Below are 22,833 nucleotides of genomic sequence, written 5' to 3' on the forward strand. Positions count from 1 at the left end.
GCATGCGTGAAAAAAATCCTTTATTTGCATATTATTATTATACTATTACTCCTGTGTACACAGAGGGATAGGACATCCTACAGAAAAAAGACTCACTCCATGAATGAAGCAAAATGAGATCAGTCTGTCACGTAAAAATCACTATTGTAATCCATTTTAAGATGTTGACCAGTGTTCCTACAAATCTAACACCCGCTAGTCTAACTGGGACATCCTCTGGAGACATTGATTCTTTCTAAAGAACCAGAAAGAAATGAAGTTTCCTTTCCGTTAATAAACATGGATAATATGCATCCGGTGAAGCCACGGCTTTTTGCTGGACTATGCTGACCTGAAAAGACAAAGAAATGTATTGTGAAGTGTACATTGTGCTTCCCCCTTGGTTCATCACCCACAGGCATTGGATCAACTTTTTGCTGTTCATATTTGTGCTGATAACACACAACTTTCTACCTCCCTCCCTCCACCTTCAACTCTAGGACCATTGCTGTCTTGACATCAAATCATTGCTCTTAACATCTGAATGTTAAGATAAATTAAACCATCCTGTTTTGGCTCCGGCCAATTTCTGCCACCCTCTGGCTTCAATATTAACCTCCCTCAAGTGCTGCTCATTCCTGCTTATGGAGCCACTCAGCAATCTTGGTGTTTTGTTTTACCGTCTGGTTTCTTTTAAACTGTATGTCCCAGTGACTTGGGATGTCCTCCTGACGTGAAAAGCACTACACAAACATAATTTGTATCGTATTGTACTTTGGGTAACTCCTTTCCAGATGTCAGACTGGTAGCACTTTCTGCTCTGAGTCATGTGTTGTGGGTTCAAGCCCCACTTCGGGACTTTGAACAAACAGTCTAGGTTGATACTCCAACACCATGCTGGGGGAGTATTGTATCGTTGTCGGTTTTGTACTTTGCATGAGAATTAAACTGAGGCCGTCTGCCTGTTTAAGTGGATGTTAAAGTTCCCATGACAGTAGTCAAAAAGAGTAGGGAGTTTCTCCCAATTTTATGGCCAACATTTCCCCCAAATAAAATCGGTCATTCCCCTCAATAGCTATTCTGGAACGTTGCTATGTGCAAAATAGCAGTTACATTGTGTAGAAAATACAACTTTACAGTAAATAATATGAAGTGCTTTGAGACAACCTGCTGTCATGAAAGGTGCTGCATGAAACAGAAGAATTAGTTACAATATCTGTCTGCTTTGCTGCCTCCTTCATCCATGACATGTCTACCCTCTGGAATTCTCTTCCTTAAATGTTTTCATCGTGCTTTATTTTTCTCTGCTTTCAAAGTCCACCTAAAGTATTATCTTTTCAAATCAACATTGTTGACGCTCCCTGCTCGGTGCTCCCCAATCTATTTCATTGCTCATCACGAATAATGCAGGATCCTTAGGAGGGTAATATTTTCACAAGCTGCCAGATATGACTGGTAATATTGATTTATAACAGTATTGTTCCATTGTAAGCATGCATCAAAAGCACCTTGCATGTAGCTAGAGACAATCATCTTATTCCTCTAGACTGGATATAAGCCTTGTTACATGAGCTTGGCTCTTTTAGTCGCACAAGGTTGTGAGCTCATAATCTGTGCTGACACTTATAATAATAATCCTTGCAGCAAGGATTATTATTATTATTATTATTATTATCACATCTTCAAGACATCTAAAACTCTTCACAAAATATACAGTAAAGTGAATTGACTAAATTTGTGGGCGAAATGAGGCAGCTAGTTGCGCACAGCAGTGTCCCACAAACAGATGTTGATTGAGTGGCCAAATTATTATTTTTTTTGAAGGCGTTATTACCCCCAAAAAGCAATCTGCCAACTGAGATATTAAACTATTTGCCTGTCTTGCTTATTCAGAACTTTCAAGTCGTATTGCATGATACTAATTGAAAGAAAAGGGAATTTCTTCCGGTGTCCGGGTCAACAATCCACCAGAGAAAAAAAATCCCTCAAATCATAACTGTGAGACCACCTGCATACAAAGTGGTTGCCATGTTGCTTAGAAAACCAGTCACTACACTTAACTGTAATTACTGTAAAGCACTTTGAGACTCTCTGATATGATAAGGCGCTATGAAATTGCTAGTTTTCTTTCCTGAAAAGATATGCTGACCGATCCTACCAACTTGTCCCATGTTCTCCCCGTTATGGAAACCATTAAAATGTTAAGAGCGTTTTGTTTTATTACCTGGTGCTCCACCAAAATACACATCCATGTCCATTATTTCTTTGAAGAAAGCCGCAGGCATGGGTGAGGCTAGCAGAATACTTGTATCCACACGTATCTCAAGCCCCACATTTTCAAGCAGTCGGACCTCAATGCTGTGAGGCTTGTTGTCACAGATCCTGTATGGGTTGAGCAGTGAGAATTTGATCTCGGGAAGTGGACTGAGATTGTAAGACATGCTGACAGCAATCTGTGTGGAAATAAACAGGCAAGTTACAAATTGTGACAACCTCACTAAGCAAAAGCATTCATTCGGTAATTGTAGAACTAATAATAACAACTATGTTATAGTACGGATGTTATGTGAACTGTGATTGGTTCGGATGAAGAAGCCCTTCGGTCCATTTGCTCTTATCCTTCCAGAATACTCACCCTCCCTTCTTCCATCACAGTGTCAAGCTGATTCCTAAATTAATGCCTTACCCAACCTACCTGACAACCTGCTCCAGTCATTAATTAAGAAATATTTAAATGAACGTTGCCTTTACTTGCCAGTGGTTAACAGATGTGGGCAATTCTGACATGCACTTAATGATTAGATAGGCTAGGGCTCTTCAGTCTTAAAGGAAGACAAATCAGAGGGGACTAAATAGAGATGCATAAAATGTTAAATGGGATTGAAAAAGCCACTGGCAGCATTTTAAAAAAACAGCTTGACGCTTTGATGTGAGAACAGTAAGATAGATATTCCGAAGCGATAAGATCTGTTGGGCCGAAGGGCTTATTCATCTAAACTAATCTTGTAATCTTGTGAGGTCTTAAGTACCTGAGCTGCAACCATGTTAGTGTGAGCCTTCTTCTTTACCCATTGATCATCGATAACATATATTACCCCAGAGGATGCTCACTCCATAACTCTCTCACCCTTGGAACTGCACTCCAGTATACAGAGGTGAGGGGCAGAAGCATATACCATTGGGGAGAAAATTAGCAAATAAATGGACAAAACTAAAAACAAATAAACAGTTTTCAGCCAATGGGGCCATAAATCAGTAAAGTTTGACTTGGTCGAACTATCAGAGTGACACATTAATTACACACTGCAATTCAACCTACATTTAGATAGCACTGTTTACATTGGGAGGACATTGCAAGTTTCTTAACAATAATGATTTGGGATCCGAGTAGGGAGTGGGAGTTGAGAGAAAGGGAGTGGAAGATCAAAAGGAAGTTTTCATGCTTTTCTGCTGCCCCCAGAAATGCAGAGTGGAAGATGAGATGAATTACTGTCAGCATAGGTACTTTTGCTTTAGAAATATTCAAGCACTCCAGGTTTCTATCATATTATGCCTAGTATTACTATCAAGTATTACTCCTTCAACTAATGAAAAGGTCATAACTCACTTCCTATAGCGAAGACTATGTTGAAAGAAAACATCTTGTTTTCCTCCATTACCTTTTCTTTGTTTTTAAGAGGTTGTATTTGCTCTGTACTGTATTAGCTACTATGACAAACCCAAACATATTTCTGTATACTCCGATCTTCCTCATATGTCTTGCTTTCTAATTAATAACATATAAAAGTCCCTTTCATCTATTGTTGTATCTCACAACAGAAGAGGGGTTCTCCCAGTGTCCTAGTCAACAGTCCTCCAGTTAAGTTAGTCATTTCACTTCATGGTTCCATTTTGGACATTACGATGTATAAATGGCTAGTGTGATGATCTATAAATGAAGTCAATACACTTACCAGCAATTCACTGTCAAGCTCTTTGGGGCATTAGGAGGTCTATATTCAAATGCAAAGACTATTATGACATTATTATTATCATCCATCTGCAGTAGCTGCCGGTTGATTATCACAGTATAACCTGCCCTTCAGTGAGGAAGCACCTAGCCTCCAATCTGTGCTGCCTTCCAATGACACATCTAAGACCAGACACTTGCCATATAGGAAACTGGAAATGTCATACTGTGTTCTATACAACAGCATTCCAACTAGTGCACTATCAGCACACCACTACTCATTTAACTTAACAAAAGTTTGTAACTTTTTTTAAACTCCATTTCTTCACCATGTGTGCTGTACACATCAATGCTGTAAGTAGCCTTAGCTTGCATACTTGTCTGTTTTTGTTAATAGTAAGCAAATATGCCATTGTTATAAATTGTGCTAAGCTCTGGCTAGCAGGTTCTCACCTGTCCTTCCTGGAATCCTACTGACAGTTCTTTGTCACTAGAGGGCTCCAACAACTGCAGAAGTAAACCACTTCTTTGATGAGTTTTAATGGAGAGAGAAATAGTAACATCATTGGCAGCAAATTTCCCTGCAAGACAAAATTGGCGTCCGCACATCAGTATACTAGTGAAAGAAATCACAATGGACCACATGTTCCTCTCCTATTAAAACCAGATTCATATCTTAATATGTAAGGGGCAGCTGAAACCATCAGACTGTCCCTTGAATTGTTTCCAATGTAGCCATCACTGGGGACACAATAGCCCCTTTTTTATATCTAGCTTTACTTTTCCTTAACCCTGATGCTGTTTGACTGCTTTTCTTCTGAGGTAAGGTTCCATTGGTGGAAGTCTCTCTCCAGTATTTCGAACATTTGTCAGTGTTAGCAGACTATTCAAATGAGGCGGCATTGGGGTGGGGGTATGGCAATATACTCTCATTGTCTGCTGATGCTGAGGCCAATTGCTCCACACCAGGATGTTGAACTGATAATCTAGACTGCCATTGTGTTCAGCACTTGGGCAGTGTTGCATTGTCAGATGAGATGTAAAACCAAGATCCTGTCTGCTTGTTCAAGTGAACATCAACAATCCCTTGACACAATTGGAAACAAAAAGGTAATTTCTCCCAGTCTCTTAGCCAACAGACAAATTGGTCATTCACCTTATGACTGTTTGTGAAGCTTCCTGCGTACACATTGATCTACAAATCCACAGTCACTACATAAAACAGCAATTACCTGTGAAGTGCTCTGGGATGTTTTCATCTGCTAAGATATTATAGAAATCCAAATAGTTTATTTCCCTACTGCAGTGCAACAAAAAAAATTACCTAAATGGATGTATCCATGGCCCTGGAAAAAAGCACCTTCAGTTACTGCAGTAAAACAAGGCCCTGTTCCCACTGCTACCTCTGAGGTCCTGAAAATATAATAAACAGTAAAGATAATTAAAAATAGTTTTCTTGTGCTGGGTTTTATCACTAACATTTTAAGGACATCTTTATTGGGCTGTCTCAAAACTTCTTGGGTGTTGGTGATATCATTGTTAGTTGCCAGCTCAGTTGGTAGCACTCATGCCTCTGAGTTAGAAGATTATGGGTTCATAAGGAGGTCACAGAGTTTGGTGTGGGAGAGGACACGGGCTGCAGAGTTCTGGATTATCTGCAGCCTGTGGAGGGAGGAGTTAGGAAGGCCGACAAGCAGAGTGTTTTCATAGTTGAGCCTGAGGTGATGAAGGCATGAACAAGAGTTTCAGCGGCCTGAGGGGTGAGGTAGTGGCGGAGTCGGGCAAGCACTGGTGTGATTTGCCCTCCAATAGTCTGCCCAAGTGAGTGATAAGAGATTATTGGCCAGCTATTTCACTATGCATACTTTCATAGCCAAGTACAATCCTGCCCTCACCTGAAATTCACACGAATGGGAGAGGGAGCAGGTAGGGGGGTTAACTCGTAATTGTAAAAGAATTAACAACAACAAGAACTTGCATTTAAGTAGCGCCCTTCATGCCAGGTGACATCTCGGAGTGCTTGAATTAAGTGTTAAAACTTACAATAGAAGGAAGTTCACTGCTGGAATGTCTTGATTCGCACTGATTTCCAGCTTCTGAATACATCCCTGGAATCCACTTGGTAACTAATAAGCATATAAGTTAAAAATGACTATATCAATAGTTACAGTTATATCAAATTATTACTGGGTCAGAAGGTTGTCTGTTCAAGACCCACTTCTGGATTTGAGTTAAAGTCATACTCTCGTTCAGTACTGGCGAGTGATACATTGAGTGATATGATATGCCATCTTTCACTGTTCTGAGCAATCTCACATTGCTCTTTCAGTATAGCAGGGGCATTAGAGTAGCTGGTTCACCATTTGTACCAGCATTTTCTGATCAGTAACATGTTGTTATGCTAGATATAGATATTCTGAAATTTTAATTTGAAAAACTTTGGTGGGGTTAAGAAGAAAGTGAAAAAAAAGTGTTCTATATGAAGAAAGCACATTATTTGTGGCTGGTGAAAGGAAGAGGATTAATAGAAATGGTCTTTTCTTGTTCCCTGCTGTCTTATGTTGGCATCAATTTGCTGTACTCAAGGTAGTTTAGTATATTTGCTGATAATTTAATGAAACCAGCCATTCCTTAATTGTTAAATGGTCCTGTTAACTGGTTTCAAATTAACCTTGGTGCTGGCTATGTTTGGTGATCTGAATGCCTATCATTACCTGACAGCCTTGCAGTTGTTGGAATAAATTACGTGGAACACCTCCAACATAGAAAGGTGTTATCTGAGATCCTTGCAGCCGGATATAGGTCACCCGTGACGAGCTAGCCTTATTATTGGTGTAATCTCGCCGTTCTGTGTTCACAATGGCTAGGAAATCATTAATCCTCAACACCAGGATCTGGGAAGTGATGAGAAAAATATATTAAATCATGAGTTTATGCCCTGTATGTTCTTCAGCAATTCACACCTATCTCACCAACAAATCAAAAAGAAAACACCCACCTCTGGGCCAGAAGGTTGAGGGTTCAAGCCCCACTTTAAGACTTTGAGGTCACAGTATATTGCTGGATTTTATCTTGGGATTTGGAGCTCACAGACACATGCGGAGTCCCGTAGCATAGTGGTCAGCATGCTTGCCACAGTTCCTCCGGCTCGCCCACTCCCTTGCCTCCTTCAAGACCTTCCTCTTACACCGTGCCTTCGGTCACCCTCCTACCCCTACCCTCCACCCCTCCTAATACCAACCACCAGCTCGGGTGCAGATCCCTGACTGTCCAGTGCCTTGGGACATCCTCCTGACATGAAAGATAGTATACAAATTGAAAATACAAAGAAAAGTGAGAAAACCGGGGTTCGATTCCCAGGTTCCCCACTGTTTACCTAGCAATAAGTAAGAACCCAGTTGTTAGTCGATTGGCGGATTGTTTTCCAGGAGTAATAGACCCTCCTCCCAAAAAATGTGATTATTCAATCCACAATGTATGTGGGACATTGCTGTGCACAATTGACTGCTGCGTTTCACCCACAAATACTCAGTATATTGTATACTGTGAAGCTCTTTGAGATATCAATATGATGTATATCAAATGCAAGGATTATTATTATTATTGTTGCTGTGCACAAAACTGACTGCCATGTTTGTCTGTAAGTACACAGTTACTCCACTTGACAGTAATTTCTTATGTAGCACTTTGAGATGTTTCGATTTTATAGGCCCTATATCAAATGGATGGATTATTTATTCAAACTCCAATAAAAGGTTTAAATCAAATAAAGGAAATTGCAACACTCTGTAGTAATGACAGTCACAAATAGATGTGAAATCTCATACAAAAGAAAAATCCCTAAAATTGCTGATTGTGATCGATTCTATTGGCAACAACTTTATTTGTTTGTTATTACTAGAAAAAGTGCAGTCAAAATTGGATAAAATCTGATAGTATACTTACATTTTTATTTTACGATTCTATGGAGAGGTCAGAGTGCAAGTGGGAGGGAGCGTTGAAATGGTAAGAAACTGGAAGCTTAGGGTTGTGCTTGCGGATAGAACAGAGATGTTCAGCAAATCGATCGCCCAATCTGTGTTTTGTCTCCCCAATGTAGAGGAGACCACATCGTGAGCAGCGAATGCAGTGAACTACATTGGTGGTAATGCACGTAAATCACTGTCTCACTTGAAATCTGTGTTTGAGGCCCTGGATAGTAGTGTGGGAGGAGGTGAAAGGACAGGTATTCCACCTCCTGCGCTGGCATGTGAAAGTGCCGGGGGAAGGAGAGCAACTGTTGGTGGTGATGGAGGAATGAACCAGGGAGTCATTGGAGAGAAAGGTCCCTTCGGAATGCTGAGAAGGGAGGGGAGGGAACAACAAAAACAACTTGGATTTATATAGCGCCCTCCACGCCGGACGGCGTCTCAGAGTGCTTAGAGGGAAAGATATGCTTAGTGGTTGGATCATGCTGGAGGTGCCAGAAATGGCAGAGAATTATTTTTTGGATGTTGAGGCTGGTGGGTTGGAAGGTGAGGACTAGGGGACCCCATCACGGTTCTGTGAAGAGGGGTAAAGGGTGAGGGCAGAGTTGCGGGAAATAGGGCAGACACGGTCAAGGGCCCTGCCTACCACAGTGGATAAGCATCCTCAGTTGAGGAAAAAGGAAGACGTTTCAGCTGCTCTGGTGTGAAAGGTGGCATCGTCAGAGCAGACGCAGCAGAGGCAGAGAAACTGGGAAAAGGGAACGGAATCTTTACAGGAGATGAAGTGGGAGGAGGTGTAGTACAGGTAACTGTGGGGATAATAATCCTTGCATTTGATACAGAGCCTTATATATTTGAGATGTCACAAAGCACTTCACAGGATTTACTGCAAAGTGGTGTATCTGTGTGTGCGAGAATGCTGGAGTACTTGCTGTAAGACCATTAGATTACCAGTCCTTGCCAGGCTCCGCTGGCTCCCAATTACCGAATGGATCGATTTCAAGATCCTCACTCTCGTTTTCAAATCCCTTCATGCCCTCACACCTCCCTACCCATCCGATCTGCTTACCACCCACTCCATCTCCGCTCAGCTGGCTCCAGCCTCCAGTCCCTCGTCCCTTCCGCTCCACCATTAGTGGCGGTGCCTTCAGCCACTACATCCCGAAACTCTGGAACTCTCCCTCAATCCCTTCTGCCCTGCCCCCTTCCTCACCTTTCAAATCCCACCTAAAGACCTTCCTTTTTGATCATGATTACGGTCCCCTCCCCCCCTCTCCCCCTTGTCAGAGTCAGACTCCCCCACTGTCAAGCGCTCTGGGACGCTACCCCACGTGAAGGGCACTACATAAGTGCAAGTTTTGTTGTTGTAATGAAACAGAATTCCTGTGGAACACTGATTTTTCAGGCAAGTTCCTCTGAAAACCCGACAAGCAAGTCTACAGGTAGTAAATTGATACAGAAAGCACCTGTTGGTTGTTTGGTGGTTGCATTGCACTCACCTCCCACCACTGTCCATTGTTATAGCGGAATTTGGTAATAATACTCAACACAGTGAAAGTCTGAGCATCCGCCTTTTCTGTCGAAACTTTAAACTCGATGTAACCATCAACCAAATAGAGGGCAACGTAAGCCCGAGGATCAGTCAAAGAGTCAGCCACAAAACACAGGATGCCATCTGCTGCGTGTGTTCGGAACTTCATCGAAATAATGAAACTAAGAGAAAAAAAACTAAAGTCATTAAAAACATTATCAAGAATCATCCATCAAGTTGGGTTTGATGTTTATCTACCAGATGGTCTAACAATACTGTGCTTGCAGCCAAAGTGACCCATTAATGAGGACAGATGTTTTATAGATAGCGTTAATGATTGCTGAGAGTATAGAAACATCTGGAGAAATTGTGCATGTGGTGCCTAAAGATTTTGAAGATCTATTCTAGGCTGACATAAATGGTTTAGCAGGTGGTGTTCACTCTGCATTTGAACTTATTCAAACAAGAAACAGAGCACTGTAGGGATGAGGTACCGTGAGGGAAAGTTCATGCAGATGATTTTGGATTGATGTAGAATTTTGTTCACATCTTCCTGATTGAGAAGACTGAACTGTAGACTAGGATATTCCATAACACATTAAAATAATAATAATCCTTATATTTGATATAGTGCTTTACCAATTCTTTGAGACGTTTCAAAGCCCTTCACAGAATAAAGTGAATTGACTTCTTATATATTTTATGGACGAAAAGCTAAATATGTTAGCTACAGGCTTTGTAGGATAGTGTCAGCCTGGCTCAGCTGGTAGCATTCTCGCTTCTGAGTCAGAAGGTTGTAGGTTAGGAACATAGGAACTGAAGGAGGCCATTCAACCCTTCGAGCCTGTTCTACCATTTAATTAGATCATGGCTGACCTGTACCTCAACTAATCCTTTCAATTCCAATTCCCGCTTTCTTCCCATATCCCTTAATACCCTAACCCAAAAATCTACCAACCTCACTCTTGAAGGTGTGGATGGATCCAACATCCACGGTCTTTTGGGGGAGAATTCCAGATTTCTACCACCCTTTGAGTGAAAAAATGCTTCCTGATTTCACTCTTAAATGGCCTGGTTCTAATATTAAGACTATGCCCCTTGTTTTGGATTCCCCCACCAGAGGAAATAGCTTCTCCGTATGGACCCTATCAAATCCCTCCATCATCTTAAATACCTCAATCAAATCACCCCTCAACCTTCTAAACTCAAGGGAATACAATCTAAGTTTACACAGCCTTTCCTCATAACTTAACCCTTTTAGCCCTGGTAACATTCTGGTGAACCTGCGCTGCACCCCTCCAGGGCCAATATATCTTTCCTGAGTGTGGTACCCAAAACTGAATGCAGTACTCCAGATGGGGTCTGACTAATGCTCTATACAGCTGAAGCATCATTTCTTCCCCTTTGTATTCCAGGCCTCTTGAGATAAGGCCTCTTTGCAAGCGAGAGACCCGAGTTCAATTCCAGGCAGGGCGAAACCTTGGGCAAGTTTCCTTACTCCACACAGAGCCTAATAATAATCCCTCCAAAACAAAAACAATAAATTGGTCATTTTCAATCTGTGACTGTTTGTGGGACATTGCTGTGCGCAATTGGCTGCCGCGTTCGCCCACAAATATACAGTCAATTCACTTTACAGTATATTCTGTGAAGCGCTTTGGGATGTCTAGAAGATGTGAAAAGCGCTATATTAAATGCAAGGATTATTATTATTTTTATTATAAAGGCAAACATTCCATTCACCTTTTTGATTACCTTTTGCAGCTGGGAACTAGTTTTTAGTGATTTGTGGAATCCCTTTGCTCCTCCACAGTTTTTAATTTCTCCCCATTAAGAAAATATTCTGCTTTATTTTTTTCGGTCCATAGTGGATGACCTCATACTTCCCTGCATTGAATTCCATCTGTCACAGCTTTGTCCACACACTTAATCTGTCTAAGTTCCTTTGTAACTTCCTACTCCCATCTACACAATTTACTGAGCCTCCTAGCTTAATGTCGTCTGCAAATTTGGATAGAAAACCTTCTATTCCTTCATCCAAGTCATTTATATATATGGTGAACAGCTGATGTTCAAGCCCCAAATTGGGATTTGGAACTCACGTAATCTAAGATGAGACTGCAATAGTATGCTGCATTGTTAGAGGTTCCATCCTTTGGATGAGACATTAAAACAAGATCACATCTGTCTGAAGACCCCATTGTACTATTCAGAAAGGGAAAGGAGTATCCTATGGTGTCCTGGTCAACAGTCACCCAATAAAATTAGTCAATAAATTATATCTAGACCCAGGTGGAATTTCTACCCACACAAGTTGTAATTTTAACCTCGTGATTTCCTTAAAGTACTTTATAAGAATTGTTTTCTCTGATGCATTTTTTATCACCATTGCCAGTGTTTCCATTTCCCTTGAGGGGACAGGCCAATCTGAAAGCATTCCTCGGATATTTGGCCTTGGGCTCGAAGGGAGATTTACTAATGTCATTTGCTGGTTTTGCAATCAATGGATAGAACAAACATAGGAATGAATGCCCTTTTATGTTCAATGCACCTGTAGCTCAGATTATTGTTATTCATGAGATCTATTTTCATAATCATACAGTGATAAAATACAGATATAAGCTTAAATGCATTTATTTATGATGATTAACCATAATGTGCAAATCTAACCTGATTTCCTTCCAATGAGTCTTTGATCTATGTAAAAAAAACAGCTATCTTCCTTAGCTCGTTACTTTGGAAAGGATTTTTTAAAAAAACCTCATTACTTTGGAAAGGATTTTTAAAAAAGCCACAAACATAGTTGACAAGGAACATTTTGATCTATTTGATCAATGCAAAATGAGTCTGTTACAAATTGTGAAGGGGTTCAGATGTTTGAAAGCCTAAAGCAGTCATGTTTTGAATAAATGTGTTCAAAAATACATTTTCGTTCTTTGATTCTGTGCAAAACCTGATAAATATTTATCTGCCAAAGGGTGAAATATGGATCAAAGAGAATCTAGCTCCTTCAAATGGATGGATAATACAATGGGAATATTACACTAATGATAGTAAATTAAAGGCTGAAACGTGCACTATGTGACTTTTCATCTCTCACCTCTATTTGTGATATCATTGTGACTATTTTGGCTGTTTATGATCAGGTGAGAAGAACATTAAGCTGAAAAAATCACCAGTGGTGTGTAATCCAGTGTTGTTACTGAAACACAAGTTCTTTGCAAATTTCAAAATATTGTTCTTCCAAAGAGGTGACCGGATTAGAAGAGCAGAACCATAGAAAATGATAGTCCAGAAGGCCATTCGGACCATTATGTCTATGCTTGCTCCTTTAAAGAGCATTTCTATCAGTCCATTTACCTGGCCTTTTCCCATACACCTGTAGTTTCCTCCTTTTAGATATGAATCTAGTTTTCTTTGAAAGCTAATATGGATACTGCTTAAACTACCAACCTCAGTAGGGCATTCCATATCCTAACTGGTGTGCATGAAAATAGTTCCCCTAACCTCCCCATTTGTCCATTTGCTACTTACCTTAAATTGAAGCCCTCCAGTCATTGATCAAAATATATCTACTAAAACCTTCTTTTTTTTTTGACATTTACTTGGTCATTTGTTTGTCACATACCTGGATAAAAGATGCCTCTGCAATGTGGCGTCTACATGGTACTGCAGAAAGCTTTCGTAGTTCAGCCCCATTTGGACTCCAGCTGGATCAATGAGGAGGTCCAAAGGAGAACAGCTTGATGTATGAGGAAGGAGCGAGACAATCGGGAGTGGAGCTGCCTGGGTGGGAGGAGGTGAAACGCCAGCTGAGGAGATGCTCCGTGCGGACATTAAAATAGATGGCTTGTAGTAATCCACAAATCTGTTACAAACACAAGAGTCATGGAGATATTGTAGACTAGGAAGCAGCGGACAGGAAAATAAGTGGGTATTGTATAAGATGTTCAGATGAGATGTTAAACTGAGGATCTATCTGCCTGTTTAGGTTTATGTTAAAATTTCATGGAACTATTTGAAAATAAAAAGGAGTCTCTCCAGGTGTCTGCCCCCCAAATAAAATTTGACATTTTTGACTTTTTGGCTATTTGTGGAACATTGTTTTGGCAAATTGACTCTCACACTTTCCTACAACAAGAAACACTACACTTGACAGTATATCCTGTGAAGTGCTTTAAGATATTCTCCTAATGTGAAATAGGTATATCAAATGTAAGGATTAGTAGTATTATTCAATCATATATGCCTGAAATTTTTAGTAATATTTGTAATTCATATTAATCTGTTTGCACATTGATGGATAGAATTTCCACTGGCCTAGATTTACTCTATTAATGTAACATTTCAGAGGGTCCAGAAATTGTCAATTTCTTTAAAAAAAAGTCTTTAACTTTGAAGCCAGGTTTCTGTAAAGTTCTCTTAAGAACCACATAAAATGGATTTCAAAGTAAAAGCTGAAGTTAATAATTTGTCAATTCTGCACATTGAAACATGCTGCATTTAATAGAGAAATCTCGACCCAGGTGAAATTCCATCACATACATTGTTTGCATAAGGTGTTGGAATTGATTTATTTACTCTTTGTAATAGGGTAGACTTGGCTCTTTCCCATGAGGTTATAACAGATTGCTTCAACCATCAAAACATGCTGAGCATGCAACCTTTCCATATGGCAACAGAAATATCCATGTTGTAAACAACAAAACCAGCTTGTTACACTGCAAGTCATCTTTACGAGGAGGTGATTTAACAAGTATTTAATAGGAGTAAGTATACAAACAGGTGCTAGCAAAGGTTGAAGGGTTACACTTGAAGGATGGGTACTTGGTGAAGGTCTCAACAGGTACCTACATAGGCACCAGTCAATGCCTGAACTGGTAGAATGGAGAGACACTGACTGGAAGGTGATTACTAAATATTCGTAATACAGGTAGATTTGTTTATTATCATTGATTAAATATCAGGCTGCTGGATGAAAACTGTCAGATTAGGGCTATGACATTGAAGATATTTTTACGAATGAAACACAATGGACGGAGATGATAATAATAATAATAATCCTTGCATTTCATATAGTGCCTTATCTGTACTCTGTACCTCTGTTCCCCATCCTTTTCAAACTTGATTGGCTTCAATCCCTTCATCTTGGCCCCTCTCTTCTTATTTTCAGGTTGTGCTTGATGACCTTCCTCTTTGACCTTGCCTACAGTCACCTTTCCCCTCCCCCTGGCTCGGCATCAAGCTCTGCCATTGTTAAGTGTTTGGCGTCTGGCGTGAAGGTCTTTATATAAATGCAAGTTGTTATTGAGACATGTCAACAAGCTTCACTTGATATACTGTAAAGTGTATTGACTGTGTATTTTGTGGGTGAAACTAATTCAGATATTAAGCATTGTGAGAGGATAACTGTACCCAAAGCCACAGATCACAAGAGAGGTTCAGATGAAAAACAACAACAAAATTACATTTGTATAGCGCCTTTCATGTCGGGTGGACATGCCAAGGCACTGGCCACTCAGTGTTTTGGACCCGGGCTGGGAGGATAGAGGGTAGGGGGGAAGGAGGGTGACTGAAGGTACGGTTGAAGAGGAAGGTCTTGAGATGGGTCTTGAAGGAGGCAAGGGAGGAGGCATGCGGAGGGTCTGCAGGATGGAGTTCCAGAGGGTGAGGGTAGAGTGGCAGATGGTCCGCCCGCCAATGATGGGACAGACGAGCCAGGGGAGGTGAGGCAGGCCGGAGTCCCTGAGAGGAGGGAGGGGGCAGGTTGGTAGGGGTTTAGGAGGTTGCAGTGGTAGGGGGAAGCAAGACCATGGAGGGCTTTGAAGGTGAGGACCAGGATCTTGAACTGTATCTTCTGTGTAATGGGAAGCCAGTGGAGTTGGGCGAGGATGGGGGTGATAGGGTCGTAGAGCCTGGTTTCGAGAGTGGACATGGACTGCAAAGTTCTGGTTGATCTGCAGCTTATGGAGGGAAGCATTGGGGAGGCCGACAAGCAGGGAGTTTCTGTAGTCAAGCCTGAATGTTATGAATGCGTGTATGAGGTATTGAAGGCAGCAGAGAGGTCAAGGAGGATAAGGAAGCAGAGGGAACCCTGGTCGCAGATGGACAAAATGTCGTTTGTCACTTTGACCAAAGCTGCTTCTGTGCTGTGGGCGGCACGGAAACCCGGTTGAAGGGGTTCGTGAAGGGAGTTGCGGGAGAAGAAAGAGCAAAGCTGGGAAGCAATGGCTTTTTCCAAGACCTTGGAAAGGAAAGGGAGGTTGGAGATGGGACAGTAGTTGGAGAAAGTCTTTCAACTCATTTGATCACTTCCTTCCAGAACACCCATCCTACTATCCTCCCATTACAGTATCCAGCTCAAAAGAGACCAACGTCCTGGGCTCAACCATCCTTCTTGGTGACCTATTCTTCTTGCAGTAGAGCCCTATCATACCTATAGGGTAAAATTCTACCCTAGTGTAGATTTAACTTATTATCAGAACACTTCAGAGCATCTAGAATTTCTCAAATCTGTATTTAAATACAGTCTTTAATTTTGAAGCCGTTTTTCTGTAAGTTCTTTTAAGAACTTTTGAAGAACCGTTCTGAAAGTTTAAAAATGAATTCAACAAGTTGGCAAATTCTGAGCACTCTGAAATGTGACTTTAATAGAGTAAATATAATAATAATAATAATCCTTGCATTTGATATAGCGCTTTTCACGTCGGGAGGACATCCCAAAGCGCTTCATAGAACACATTGTAAAGTGAATTGACTGTATATTTGTGAGCGAACGCGGCAGCCAATTGCGCGAAGCAATGTCCCACAAACAGTCATGGATTGAAAATGACCAATTTATTATTGTTTTGTTTTTTTGGAGGGATTATTATTAGGAGTGTGGAGTAAGGAAACTTGCCCAAGGTTTCGCCCTGCCTGGAATTGAACTCAAGTCTCTCACTTGCAAAGCGAGTGCTCTAACCACTGAGCTACAGGACTCCACAGGTGAAAATATGGTCCCAAGTGAAATTTTACCCATCGTCATTGCATAGCTTGACTCTATAATGTTTGTGTTTTAAGGTTTGTCAGATAGTGTAATCATCCTCATCTGCATCTCTTGTTTTTTCAGACCTAAGTGTCTGAGATGGGACTTACTTTGAGTTAATCTTGATTTCCCTGATATCACCTTTGAAAGATTCAGTGCCAGGGAATCGGTGGTCTGATCCAATCACACGTATGATGTCAGCACTGCCACCTCCAACAAAGGCAAAGAGTCCTTCCTGGGCCAGCCTAATGGTCGGAACAGCATACTCTTTACGGCTGGACACAGTAGCATGATCATTGACCTGCAAGATGGCACTGAAAGACAGAATTAAAATGTCATAAAACTAAAAGCCCAAAGGTAATCTAGGTTAATTTAACACTTCTAGCAATGTGGACCCTTTCCAGCAGTTTGTTTTAACACAAGCAGTCCCACCATACATCAATTCGCTCAGCTTCCTCTGGAATAGCAGGCAAAGAAATTATTGCAATCGGAAGTACAATAAATCCTTCAATACAACAACAACATCTTGTATTTATATAGTACCCTTCATGCTGGACGGTGTCTTGGAATACTTAGAAATTGAGATGTTGCTATTTTTCTCTGTGTAAACGTACTTAACTTCAAACCACAATCTGCAATCTTCTTTTCATTTTCTAATTTAAAAATTGACATATGTCCAAGGCATCAACACATGCGCTTCTATTGGCTTGATGAAACATCATTAGACGCTGCCTACTGCAATATGCAGGAACTCATCTGCATGAGTTTCTGGCAAGCTAATGTAGTCGCAGGCTACTTGCCCTTAGACACACATGTGCATGTCCTGCCCACCCTGTCCACCCTAGACGGGGAGGATCATGGAGGGAACAAATAATAAGGAAAAGCTATACAGGAATAAATGTCTGTTGTGTTTGCCTCGAAAAAGCAATTGACAGTAATTCCTGGTGATGCATTTTGAGACATGTCGACGTTATAGGCCCTAAGGTCTCTATCAAATGCAAGTATTGATAGTATTGTCATTATACTATTGCAAATTGTGGTTATCCTGTTATAAGATCATACAACCAAGGTTGACAATTTTTCCAATAACGATAATAAAATTGGATGATCAAACATCTACAAAAATATCAATAGAAAAATGCAAAAACTGTTGACCATTCATGGCCTACACGATATAAATGCTGATGTTCCAAGTATTTAAATACCAAACAAAGAATGAGGAGCAAGACCGATTGAATTTGAAGCATCTTACAAATCAGCAATTGTAGGTTTAGCTGAATACATCAGAACAAATCCCGATGACAGTATAAAATGATAGAAAAACATGGAAACCAGAAAAATAAATTTTCTGTAATCTAGAACAAACAAGAATATGACATCCATCAAAAAGAAACAGAAAGTAGCTCATCTGAACCCAAAAAAATGAAAATTGTCTTTAAAAAGAAAATAATATCTGGTTGAAAAAAACAAATGGGAGAAGAAAATCATGCATGGCCAATTTTCAAGAGAAATGAAAGAACAAGATTAAGCTATTACTATCCATTATTATGAAAATAAGATCTTAAAGAGAAACATTGATCCAAAATGTTGAATATACCATGAAGCACCAGAAACTGTGGATCACATATTGTCATCATGTTCAGCGCTAGCACAATCAGTTTCTGATTTAACATAATATACAGTCAATTCACGTCACAGTATATTCTGTGAACCGTTTTGAGACATCTTGAAGACATGATACAGCGCTACATCAAATGCAAGGATTATTATTATTAACATAATAATGTAGCTAAATATTTCACTGGACAATTTATTGACTGGTATGAACATTAACTAGCAAAAGTGACATCAAAAAATAACACCACAATAATCTGGTATAGTATATACAGATAGAACAATAGTCTGTAACAAAGCAGATAATATCATAATAAATCAACTAGATTGTAAATGTACTATTATTGATGTGGCTATCTTAAGTGATTACAACTTATGAAAAAGGAACTAGAGAAGATCAGCAAATATATCGATCTATAAATTCAATGCAGACACATATGGCAATACAAGACAAGAATAGTTTCTATAATCAATGGTGCAGCTGGGAATGTAAGATAGTAAGACAATTCAGAAATGGATTGACATAATATGTGGTGAACAAAATTTCCACCTCCTGCAGAAAGTAGTGATTTTAGGAAGTTTAAACATACTAAGAAAAGTAACATCCATTCAGGTGTAATGTGGCAACGTTGTTAGTCTGGCTGAGCCATTACTGAAATCCAGTTAGAAACTGTAATATACACTGGATGCCAGATAATCAGAAACATTGGGGCGGACGTTTTGTCCATCTTAAGCGGCGTCCAATGTTAACCGGATTACCATTGCCATTGCCATTGGATGGGAAGGGGTCCAATTAGTGGTGGCTACAAGGTGATTGACAGCCTTCAACCATTTGTGAATCGATGGGCACTCCACCCATTCACAAACAGCTTAGCTGTCAATCAATCACTTGTGAATGGCTGGAGTCTGCTGTCAGTCAGTCACAATTTGACTCCTCCCAACTCTATTCTGAAGCCTCTCGAGCACAGAACGCACGAGTGAGTACATTCAGCAGTGAACAGCGCGGCATTTTGTCTGGATTTTAACAGGAGCATCCGTTGTTAAGTCACTGCAGGTAACTATACTTGCGTTTTTTCTTATTCTCTATTCCACCTTTTGTACATTTATTGTGTTCAATATTGTCAACAAAAACGACACAACGGTCACTGAACTAGATATCTGACAGGGAACAGTGGTGGATATCTAAAGAAGCACTGAGTACCATTGGATCTCTCAACAGTCTTGACAGGGATGCTACATAATTTGGAACAGTAGAATTTTCTTTAATTTGTGCTGTCAACACCTGCCTGTCCCACCATTAACTGGTGGACTTTTAGCCATTCTGACCCCGCTCTCTGGAACTCAATCTTGGAGTCCCTCTGATTTATCCCATCCCCTCATTTAAGACACATCTCTACCTCTACTTATCCGTCTCCACCCTCAACTCCAGACCACTGTTGTCCTCACAGACTGCCTGTCGGACATCAAATCCTGGATGATGGCTACCTTTCTCCAGTTGAATGTCAACAATACAATACAAAATTACACAGTCAGGGATTTCGACATGAGCTGGGGGTCGGGATCATGGAGGGTGGAAGGCATGGAGGGTAGGAGGGTGCCTGAAGGCTCGGTTGAAGAGGAGGGTTTTGAGATGAGCAAGGGAGGGGGTTAGGCGAAGGGACTGTGGGATGGAGTTCGAAAGGGTGGGGGCAGAAAGGCTAAAGGCCTGACCGCTGATGGTGAGGCGTGCCGGGTGGGAGACGTGGAGCAGGCCACAACCTGCTGAGCGGAGGGAGTGGACAGGTTGATATTGGCTCAGCAGGTCACAGAGGTAGGAAGGAGCAAGGCCATGGAGGGCCATGAAAGTGAGGACAAGGGTTTGAATGCTATCCTCTGGGGATGGGGAGTCATTGGAGCCGGGCGAGGGTGGGAGTGATGGGGTCCCGGAGCCTGGTATGGGAGAGGACACGAGCCTCAGAATTCTGGACAATCTGCAGCCTGTGGAGGGAAGAGTTGGGAAGCCTGACAAGGAGAGAATTGGCATAGTTGAGCTGAGGCCCTCCTGTTGGCTCCAATCACAGCATTACCCTACATGGATGCACTCTACACCTCGCTGAGCCAATATGGAACCTTGGTGTCTGTTCAACCCTCAACTATCCTTCATTCCCCCACATCCGTGCCATGACCCGCTTCACCTTTCCCCACCTCTGAAACATCGCCCGGCTACCCCACTGTCTCACACCGCAGGCCACCGAGACCCTCATCTGCATGTTCATAACATCCAGGCTCGACTACGGAAACTCCCTGCTTGTCAGCATCCCAACTCCCTCCTCAGACTGCAGATCATCCAGAACTCTGCAACCCGTGTCCTCTCCCGCACCAGGCTCTGTGACCTATCAACCCCATCTTCACCCAACTCCACTGGCTTCCCATCATACAGAGGATACAGTTAAAGATCCTGGTTCTCACCTTCAAAGCTCTTCACGGCCTCACTCCTCCCTATCTCTCTGACCTCCTAAACCCCTACCAACCTGTCTGTTCTCTCTGCTCAGCAGGCTCTGGCCTGCTTCACATCACCCACCTTGCGCGCCCCACCATTTGTGGGCAGACCATCAGCCTCTCTGCCCCACCCTCTGGAACGCCATCCCACAGTCCCTCCACCTTGCCCCCTCACTTGCCTCTTTCAAGACCTGTCTCAAGACCCTCCTCTTTGACCGTGCTTTCGGTCACCCTTCTACCCCTACCCTTCCTGCCCTCCACCCCTCCTGAAGCCAACCACCAGCTTGGTTGCAGATCTCTGACTGTCCAGCGCCTTGGACATCCTCCTGATGTGAAAGGCGCAATACAAATTTAATTTGTTGTTGTTGTCTCAAGACACAGCTCTTTGACCAAGTTTTTGGTCATCTTTCCTCTATCTACGACCTTGACTCCCATCATCAGCTCGGGTACTCATCCAGCACTGTGAAGTGCTTTGCAATGTCTACCTGACATAAAGGTGCTACATGAATGTAAAGCATATTGCATTGTGTATTGTACATTTTGACATTCATCAAGTTGAGTGTTGCTATTGCTGGGAAAAAGGAACATTTTTCCACTTTGGGCAGCCAGTATGAGAAATAAAACATTCCACATTCAAGCAATTTATGCAGCACAGCTAGATATAGTGTAAATCTTCTGCTTTCCTCCAATTAACAAACTATTACTCTAAACTTAAAAGAGCACTGCCTACCATAACTGCTCAGTATCACACTAAACAAGACAATTACCCGTTGGGAACTCACTCATCCATTTCATAGATTTTATTTCTGAATCACATAATCTTTGGTATTATCCCAACAAAATCCTCCAAAAAATCATTTTTAAACAAAAAATTACATTTAAGAATTTCAAACTGATAATCTAGTGAAGAAACTATTTTGGTGCTCTAGAGTCATTGACCAAAAGTTACAATCACTTCACTTCGATCTACTGTTCTGTCAACCTGAGTGTACTCACAATTTTCCTGTGAAATTCAGCAATATGGTGTGCCACTGTGCATCAGAGAGGCTTTCGTTTACAGTGTACAGGTATATCAGCTGGCCAGGGTCATCTTCAGTGGCATAAATTGCAAAGATGTTGCCACCAAATAGGGCTAGGTAAAGAAGTCCTTCCTAGAAAAAAAACAGTGTAGAAGTTACTGTATGAATGAACAACAACTTGCAACAATATAGCGCCCCTCACGCAGGGTAGTGTCCCAGAGCACTTGACAGTAGCGGAGCACGACACTGAGCTGGGAGGAGGGGGTGGTGACATAGGCACAGTTGAATAGGAAAGTCTTCAGGTGTGACCTGAAGATGGGGAAGGAAGGGACAAGGTAGAGAGACAGAGGATGGGTGTTCCAAAGTTTCGGGGTGTAGTGGCTGAAAGTGTGGTCACCACTGGTTGAACGGAGGGCACGGGGACATACAGAATGCCGGAGCCAGTCGTGCAGAAGCATCGGGTTGTGGATTGGGGCTAATCAGGTCGGAGAGGTAGGGAGGTGCCAGGGTATGAAGGGATTTGAAAACGAAAACAGATCAGGCCAAAGCAAGATTCGGGGAGTGGGGAGTCAATGGAGTGGAAAATAGAGCACCCATGAACAGAATTAATTGTATTAAATGTGAATCCATGATACAAAATCTGAATTTCAAAATGAAATATTATAGGGAGTACTTAATATGAGAGTATGGGGAGAAGGATCTGAGATGGTGTATTTGGAGCCTGGAAGGAAAAGTTGGAGGAACATTAATCATAACAGCATTAATAATGATAATGATGGTAAATTGCCAGGATCCATGGAATCATACCCAGCATCCACATTGCCTCCATTGGAGTAATTATATATAAAAGATTAATTCATAGAATCTACAGAATTGAAACAGGCCATTTGGCCAACTCATTTATGATTTATGCCAGTGTTTGCATGTCACATGAGCCTCCACTTAATCTAACTTTCTTCCTCCCCCAACCTCCCTTCATACCCTTCCAAGACATTCTTCGTTGACCACACATTCGGTCATCTTTCCCCTAACATCCCTATCCTCCTTAGCACACCACCACCCACCTCCAATCCCCTGCACCCTCCCAGTCCCCCTGGAATTCAACCCCCAGCTCGGATGCAAACCCTCAACTGCCCAGCACCTCGGGACATGCTTCTGACATGAAAGGTGGATTTAACTGTAAAATTTGTTGATGTTGATCTATTTATTCCCTTCTCTCTTATGTAAGTATCTGCGTTTCCTCTTAAATTCATTGATGTTTTCTACTTCAA

At 41.5% G+C, this 22,833-nt stretch overlaps 1 protein-coding gene across 1 annotated transcript; it reads right to left on the reverse strand.

Moving 5' to 3' along the window:
* LOC103177745 (usherin-like) lies at positions 1-22,582 on the reverse strand. The gene is made up of 11 exons (XM_007892058.2): positions 22,544-22,582; positions 21,540-21,694; positions 16,562-16,765; positions 13,056-13,295; positions 9,396-9,609; positions 6,643-6,822; positions 5,972-6,054; positions 5,253-5,341; positions 4,382-4,509; positions 2,204-2,432; positions 1-331 (listed from the first exon to the last, which is right to left on the reverse strand). The coding sequence occupies exons 1-11, from the start codon at positions 22,580-22,582 to the stop codon at positions 201-203; spliced, it is 1,692 nt and encodes a 563-aa protein (XP_007890249.2). The 3' UTR covers positions 1-200.
* Positions 22,583-22,833: the final 251 nt, after the last annotated feature.

The sequence above is a fragment of the Callorhinchus milii genome, unplaced genomic scaffold, assembly GCF_018977255.1.
Source record: "Callorhinchus milii isolate IMCB2004 unplaced genomic scaffold, IMCB_Cmil_1.0 Scaffold1, whole genome shotgun sequence".
Classification (NCBI taxonomy): domain Eukaryota; kingdom Metazoa; phylum Chordata; class Chondrichthyes; order Chimaeriformes; family Callorhinchidae; genus Callorhinchus; species Callorhinchus milii.

What these genes read in the sequence shown, in the direction of transcription:
- LOC103177745 (XM_007892058.2), bottom strand. Translation starts at nt 22,582, where the DNA reads ATGACCGAATGTGTGGTCAACGAAGAATGTCTTGGAAGG. An exon ending in GAAATCAAGATTAACTCAAA is followed by an intron (nt 13,296 to 16,561) that starts GTAAGTCCCATC and finishes TGTTTGTAACAG; the next exon opens with ATTTGTGGATTACTACAAGC. An exon ending in ACAATGGACAGTGGTGGGAG is followed by an intron (nt 6,823 to 9,395) that starts GTGAGTGCAATG and finishes ATCACTTCCCAG; the next exon opens with ATCCTGGTGTTGAGGATTAA.